General features: G+C 35.3%; 1 protein-coding gene across 1 annotated transcript; it reads right to left on the bottom strand.

Annotated features, from left to right (window-relative positions):
- Positions 1 to 247: 247 nt before the first annotated feature.
- LOC128553853 (E3 ubiquitin-protein ligase DZIP3-like) lies at positions 248 to 7,106 on the bottom strand (the record flags this gene model as incomplete). Its single annotated transcript, XM_053535039.1, has 4 exons — positions 6,675 to 7,106; positions 6,142 to 6,213; positions 3,290 to 3,587; positions 248 to 350 (listed from the first exon to the last, which is right to left on the bottom strand). Coding segments are annotated over exons 1-4 (857 nt in total), but the record flags the coding sequence as incomplete, so codon positions are not given.
- Positions 7,107 to 8,286: the final 1,180 nt, after the last annotated feature.

Raw genomic sequence — 8,286 nt, 5'->3', positions numbered from 1 at the left:
AAAAATAATCTCATAAATATCATAAATATCACTAATTCAATGTGCTGACTTTGTGTATTTTGGCTCTTACAAGACAGAACCTCCATGCTGTCTTAAATGTAAACCTAGAACTAAATATTCACATGTATAACTACAACCAGGAACGGATTCTTGGAAAAAACATCTTATTATTTGTATTAGTTGAACAATAACGTAGTCAGGCTTTTGCAACAACCTTCATACATTAATTACTGAGTATGTTATTTACAGGCTACATCCGGTAATCTTTAACACATCAGGATTGTTGTACCTTATATTCTGACTTGCACACTCAAACAATTTCATTACTTTCTTGAATGCTAACTGTAATTCTAAAAACACAAAAACATCATACACTTGTACAAGCTACTTACTTACATCAAGAGATTATGCAACTATTGTTTGGACTCTCATTTTTTATTACTACACCCCCTATCCCCGAAATAAAAAAAAACAAAAAAAACATATCTTGAACAAACATTTTCTACACCTTGTCGTGCTCACTTTCAGTTAGCTCGAAATATTCTTAATTCAGTCATTACCAACGATTCCACATAAACATTAACGTCACTGTTTATTACAATGATGTGGAATAAAAAAAAAGGCGGAAGTAAACCCGGGCCGCCGCGACAATAAATCTTTTCGTCTTTTTTGAACAATAAACCATGGCGGAATAAAAATTAACCCAGTTTACCTTCGGTATTCCGTTACATAGTCTTTTCAATTTTGAATGGAAAAAATCTAAAACCAACTAAATCGCGTATATGAAATATAGTTATAGTTTTGGAAGTGGGTATCAATAGAAAAATCTATCTACAATTTAAACAAGAGAACGTAGAACACGAAATGCCCCACATGAAGCACTCAGTAACTGATCAAGAAACAGAACTTTTTCGGTCACTGCGTACCGGACGTTTTATGTTATAACCTCAAATCAATAATTATGAGTATTTACCAGTCATAAGTGACCTATGTATCAAATGTAATCTTTGACCAAAGCATCCAGTTATTTGGCAAAAAAGTTCTACTTTTCTTGGTCAATGTGACCTTGAACTTTGACCTACGGACCTAAAAATCAACAGGGATAATCTGGTGGTCATGATCAAACTCTCTTTTAAGTTTCCTGATCCTAGGCCCAAGAGTTCTTAAGTTAGGAAACTGTTTAAATTTTCCCGGTCACTGTGACCTGGACCTTCGACCAACTTACTACAAAATAAATAGGGTTCATTTGCTTATCATCATCAAGCTCACTATCAAGTTTCGTGATCATGGGTTCAAGTATTTACAAATTATCGTGCGGAAACTGTTTAACTGTTCCCTGTCACTACGACCTTGTCTTTGAGCTACTCAAAAACAATACACTCAGAATCAATAGGTATCATCTGCTGGTCATGATCAACTTTCCTATTAAGAGTTGTGATCCTAGGCCTAACATTTCTGAAGTTATCATCTGGAAATGGTTTAAGTGTTCCAGGTCACTGTGACCTTGATTTATGACGAACTGACCTTAAATTTAGTAGGAGTCATCTGCTGGGTGACCTTGACATTTCACCTACTGACCTTAAATCGATAGGGTACATTTGCTGGTCATGGCCAACAACTTTATCAACTTTCATGATCCTAGGCCTAAGCAATATTGAGTTGTCATCCAGAAACGGGTTAACTGTTCCGAATCATTATGATCTTGACCCTTGACCTACTGACCTCAGAATCCGTAGGGGTCATCGGCTGGTCATGACCAGCCTCTAAGCGTTTTTGAATTAACATCCTAAAACGTATTGGTCTGCTGACCGGCCGACAGACCGAAATCTGTAGAACAATACTTTATTTAGAATAAATTATATGACTTCAAATATATCTTCATGCCCTGGAATGATACAAACATCCATTTGATGTTGGTTGTTGCAGATATAAATTTGAGGAGTCTCTTTGTGGTTAAATTGGTTGGAAACGAGACTAAGACAAATGTCTTGAAACGTGGAAGAAGGTGCGCTTATCATTTCTTGAAAATTAACAGAGTGTATTTCATCTCAAACACGTGTTCCTTGTTCAGATAGAGGAGATGTTATTTCTTTTACACTTTGAGAGTGTTTGTATAATAATGTGCATTATTAATTCTACATCAACCTAACAGCATTCTTTACCAAACATTTTTCAGATTGAATTATAATCAAAGTCATATTCTTGAAAAACTTCGAAAATGGCCAACACTATATTAGTTTCACTAAATTTATGGCCTTCAATAAGTACATGTAAAATGCCTTTGTTTGCCTTGTTAAAACTTAACAGGTTTCTTCTCTTGAACTATCTGAACAAAATTGATAATTTTCAAGTGTCCACTATAGCTCGCGTAAGTTAAATAAATAGCTACCGTTGGTAAGTTATTTCCTTTGTATTAGACAAAAACATCTAATTTCCCTTGTTTACCCTGTAGACAAGTTTGTAGACAAAAAACGGACGGAGGAAATAAAATTGCGTCTTGCAGCTTTTTAGTTGTGACTTTAAAAGTGAGGTTCTTGGTTGTCTGACTTCAGACAGGTTGTTGAGTACATTGCTGTAATTATACTTTAGGTGGACTCTATTTGTATACTTCACTTATATGATCCAGAATGTTTCTTTTTACAGAGTTTATTAAATATCACAAAAACAATCTTTAAGTGTCGTGTGATGGCTGTGAAAGGTCTCCCCGTACTTGGATTCAGTGTTGTTATATTTTCCGGTCCTTTGGGATTATAGAGTCCATTCAACTTAGTTATGTGTAATAAAGTTCAGCTTAAGTCGGTGCTAGGGGCGTGAAAGGTGTTGCACATTTCATTAACTCTCATGAACAGACTCAGTCAAACCGAGTGTGCTATTTTTCTTCTTGGTTGCACTCTTTGTTTCCAAAGGATCTTTTTTACATAATTTATTTACTAATGTAAGAGCCATTCATAGTGGGGAATGAATTTTTTACACTGTCTTGTGTCACTTGTTGCAAAAAATGATAATTGCGAGGCTTGCATATCCTTAACGGTTTTAAGCCCTATGTCTCCTATATATATATATAGGTTACTGACCGTTCAAAGGTAGTACCCCTATTTTCAACTTGTTTCCTGTCGGTCTCGTATTTTGTGTTACATATGACGTCTCGATTGTTATTGGCGTTTCTTTCCTCTCTCTCCCCCATCGCCCTCTCTCCTTCAAACAAATCTCGTTGCAATTTGCTAAAGTAGCTCTAATGTTGACTCTCTAACTCTTAATGTTACAACAAAGAATATAGAGAACAATTTACCTTCTGATACTTTTTGCTTTTCCAGCTCATCCATTCTTTTGTGGGTTGCTTGAACATCTTCATTTAGTTTGTGGACATCTTTAGATACAATGTTAACATCTTTCGTTACGTCGGAAACATATTTCTTTATATTTCGCACTTCAATTTCTAATTTTTCCTCCATTTTTTGCATCTTCTCTATTTGTTTTTCCAGTTCTCTCTCTGCTTCAGGATCAAGAGGTCCATTTTTGCAATCGTCAATGATTTGTTGTAGGTTCTGAACAGGATTTTGTACTAAGCTGTTCAGTCTGTGCAGAGCCTGCAGAATGAAATATTTACCAGGCTCAATTTTATTAATATAATTATAGTCCTTTTGATGTGATGGTGTAATATTTTTTTGTCATTTTCTTTCGATGCGTTTACATATGTCTTACATCAATATGTACTAATCACGTAAGTCTTTCTAATTCCAAATTGCAACTGGCGAAAAGGTCAGGTATAATGTACAAATGTACTTTAATAAAACTGCAAAAACTTGTGAAACTAAAGTCTCAAAGAGAAAAGAATCTAATGGGCGCATTATGCTAGTATCTTCAAAACAAGTTACGTTAGTGTCAAGATGATAGTAATGACGGGCATTTACTTTGGATATCGTATGCACAGGCAATAAAACACGTAATACAAATATATTTTGCTGTAAAAGCATGTCTTAAGGTGATTCTTCATAATGGGAGTCTGTAACATTATTTCGAATAGAAAGTTTACTGCTGTGTAGAGTTTAATGACACTTCTCACAATCGTAAACAAAGATATGGCCTATAATGTGATGAAAAAATGTATAAGTCTGTAATCTTGTATTGTTTTTAGATATTTGACCAAGAGATATTGTAATGATTTTACTCACGGGTTGTCATAAATTCAAAAAAAAAATAATGATTTTCATTTCTGTACGCCCAATTCAGCCTTTATTCTACATTATCTGCAGAATTACCTTAAGTGTTTATTTAGCTCTCTAATTATTGGAGATGATAAAAACTATCAAAGCGTATTGCATGACAAATCAGTTTGATGTCATTCTACACAGGAATGTAACAACTGGTAGCAACTTAACAATTATTCCACCACCATGAAAGCCTGAAATTTGTCATATGACATATTCTTGCGTCGGTGCAATGTTAAACCCAACATAATGAATAAATTAACAATCATATATTCTTTCCGCGACCGTATTTTCTTGGGTTTAACGGCGCACCGACACAAGTATTGGTCATATCGCGAATTTTCAGCTTATATGGTGGAGGAAGACCCCAGGTGCCCCTTCGTGCATTTTTTTATCACAAGCGGGCTCCTTAGCATAACCACAGACCTCCCGTAAGCCAGCTGAATGGCTTTCTCACACGATGAATTCGAGGTCTCGATTGAGGCTCGAACCCTGATCGGCGGGGGCAAGTGATTTGAAGTCAGCGACCTTTACCACTCGGCCACGGAGGCCCCCTCCCCTCCGCAACCGTAATGTAGTAAGCGTATTAGCGTTTGATGGCCCTTTTAGGCTTCCATAGAATCAATATTTATTACACGTTATTTATTTTGAAAATATTTCTCAAATGTCTAGGTCTGCAGGTCTCAAATACAGAAATATCTTGCATCCAAAATATGTAATGACACTTTCAGACAAAATCAGAAAGGATGAAAAGCTGACATGTCGTGCTGAAAAGCCCAAGTACAGAAACGTATTTTCAAATCGTTAGAAAATGCTGAAACATTGACTCCCCGTTGAAAAAAAACTGAAGAAGAAATCCGCGCACTAACATTTAGACGGGGTGACTCCTGCGCGTGACTCCTAACTATAGACCAATGCAAATGCGACTTTCCGTTTCAAGTTTAGTCTGTTTACTTTCACTGGTATAACTTTGGAAAACCCTGACGGTAGTCTGACGTCATTTTGCGTGTATTCAAATTTATACTTATGATCGGCGAGATTGCAAGAAATATGCCTGCAGTCCTATTGATATATATAGTATTACTATCACAATTCATACTCAATTATATAAAATTCATGCTCTGAGAGTATTTGGTATTTAGTAACGTATCTGACTCGATTTAAATTAGCTTTACATATTGCATTAAAATTCTAGTCATGTATGCTGGAAACAATCAATAACTTGCTGCAAATAGCTGTTAGTGGTACGACTGTTTGTTTGTTTGTTTTGGGTTTAACGCCGTTTTTCAACAGTATTTCAGTCATATAACGGCGGGCAGTTAACCTAACCAGTGTTCCTGCATTCTGTACCAGTACAAACCTGTTCTCCGCAAGTAACTGCCAACTTCTCCACATGAATCAGAGGTGGAGGACTAATGATTTCAGACACATCGTCGTTTATCAAATAGTCACGGAGAACATACGCCCCGCCCGAGGATCGAACTCACGAACTCGCGATCCGTAGATCGACGCTCTACCTACTGAGCTAAGCGGGCGGGCTTAGTGGTACGACTGTTAAATTGACTTACTGATTGTGTAATTTCACAGCAATCATTCAGTAACGTATCTAGCTTTTATTATCGTAACATTCTGTTTATCGAATTAAAAAAAAAAACTTGTAATAAATGTTGGGTATAGTGGGCTATATTAGTCATTTATTTCCAAAACTTTTTTTTACTTAAACCTTCCAAAATACTAACTAACAGGTTTTCGAATTTCCTAGAAGTTAAAAAAAATGAAGGTCACCTTTCATGATAATGTTTTAGCACAATATATGTTGAAGTTTAGACCCCCGCAGTGATCCGTTTTGCTGTGGTCGGTTGGAAAGCCGCCGGTTAGTTATAAAATGGAAAGTTTAAATCATCTAACAGTATGTTTTACATTAAGAACATACCCCTTCGATGTCTGCCCATTTAGCCACAAAATCAGTCTCCTGAATTCCTTCTGTGGACGATATATGCGCAAACTGAAAGAAATAAAGATATGTAAGTATAGTAATATTTGATGTGAAATCTATATCTTGAGTGAAAAATGCAGACATCAAATGAAAAAAATCGGTTCAACACGAATGCAACAAATGCGAAATACATCTGCAGTGGACATCTAGACACAGATAGTTCAATGCCATGAAAATTAAATTCCTTAGCAGCACTATCTGTATACTGTAACTCAGTTGTGACTATTGAAGTATAACCGGACATTTCCTATTTTACTATAATTGTATTTCACAGACTAATGTCTATAAACAGATAACATATCAATGATGCGAATCATTTGTTTAAAGTGTGGCCATTAAACTAAAGCATGTCATCTTCTATTTTACAGAAACCATTTACTGCGTACATTTAAGATTAAATCAGCATTTTTCGTGTTCTTAATAAGACTTGTATGATTAGTTCTTAGTGGAATGAAAGAACCTATACTTACTTCATTGCGATACATCCGCAAACGACATAGATCTGCTTCAAGTGAAATATCTCCTGGCGGAGGGATAACATTCCAGGTGTACTTGGGATTTAACCCAAAATGTTTCAGGCTCCTTAGCAAGCATATAGCAAGGGTAAGGTCAAAGTCTGCCGTTGTAGGAATGCCACTTTGCGGATACAGCAAATCAAACTGGACCTTCGTTATAATACTCTTTGCCCTCAGGTTGTTTATAACACTTCTTTCCCGAGCCAGAAGGGTTTTTAGTGGAGTATTTGAGCATCTATCGTCAATTAAATTCCTAACAATTGCAGTTCCGTTATCTATGTTAAGCGTTAGTAAACGGTAAAGATACACTCGGTTGTCTTTTGGCGCTGCTGTAGCCATGTTCACAATTCTTATTTGTTTATTTCATCTCATTATTCAGCTGTTCTTTGAGATCTATTGAGACATAGAAAATGATTTAAATACGTTGTAAAGTTAAGACATAATTGCAAGCTAATAACATCATGGTTTAAACTATTTCTCGTTTGACTTACACAACACACAGCGATTCTAAAATATCAACGAACATGTCTGTTTAGTATGTAAAGGAATACAATACCTGCCACCTACAGATCAAGGTTGGAAGTAGTAAGATGGAAGCAAAAACACGTTTGACATAGATATCAACCTTAGGTCGGAAGTATAACTCCCTAAAACCAATCCGTACCAAATGTTAAGGGTGTACATAGATTACTTCAGTCAATTATGTATTTGATAGATCCTCCCCTATAAAGTTTTGAACGATTGGTTATTGTTTCCAAAACTTGTTCTTTTAAATTATCATGAACTAATATACTAAGGATGTAATATAGATGACGCTGCGGTTGGGTAATATGTTTCCATGAGATGTCAAATTTGGAATGGAAAGAAATGTATGACTGGCTAACATGTTGGTACTCTTATAGAAAACAAATACATGTATAAATTTGTTCAATGTTTAGGAAATTGTATTAATAAGTATAATTTGTCTTAAAATTAATAAATAGTTTGCTTCACTTCTTGGTTCAAATTTCGAACTGGTCGTGCGCTTATGCGCTTATTCCGTCCATTAATTAAAACAGATCTTGTGCCCTATTAATCTTTAAAATTAATATAATATATATTAGAGTGGATATGTGTATGACTTAAACAATGTCTGTACCGTATAAAAAAATTTAGGGAATGTCTTTAATGAACTAAACTCTAGTATCCACATAACATTTTATTCAGTTGTTTGCACACAATTTTATCCGTTTATACGAAATGAAATGAGGGAGATTATAACATTGTTACATTTTAAGAACACCGTTCATTTTATGAACACTGTTCAATATCAATTCTGTTGGAAGTTTACTAAACTGTTTTAAAGAAAATTTACTAAGAGATTTAAGAGATTAGTTACTAAGAGATTACGAACGTAATTTGCAGTTAGAAGTTACGGATAATCATTGATACAAATATCAAAATTATAATAACAGGACATAAACTGATCCGTAATTGCTGACATTTGCAGCAATTGTAATAACACCACTTCTTTGAATTTTAAGTGGCACTGGTGATTTTTCAAGGAGCTCTGCCTTGTAAGTGGCAC

Source organism: Mercenaria mercenaria, unplaced genomic scaffold, assembly GCF_021730395.1.
Source record: "Mercenaria mercenaria strain notata unplaced genomic scaffold, MADL_Memer_1 contig_4390, whole genome shotgun sequence".
NCBI lineage: Eukaryota > Metazoa > Mollusca > Bivalvia > Venerida > Veneridae > Mercenaria > Mercenaria mercenaria.
Note: the sequence above shows the minus strand (reverse complement) of the source record. Positions and strands in the feature narration are given on the sequence as shown.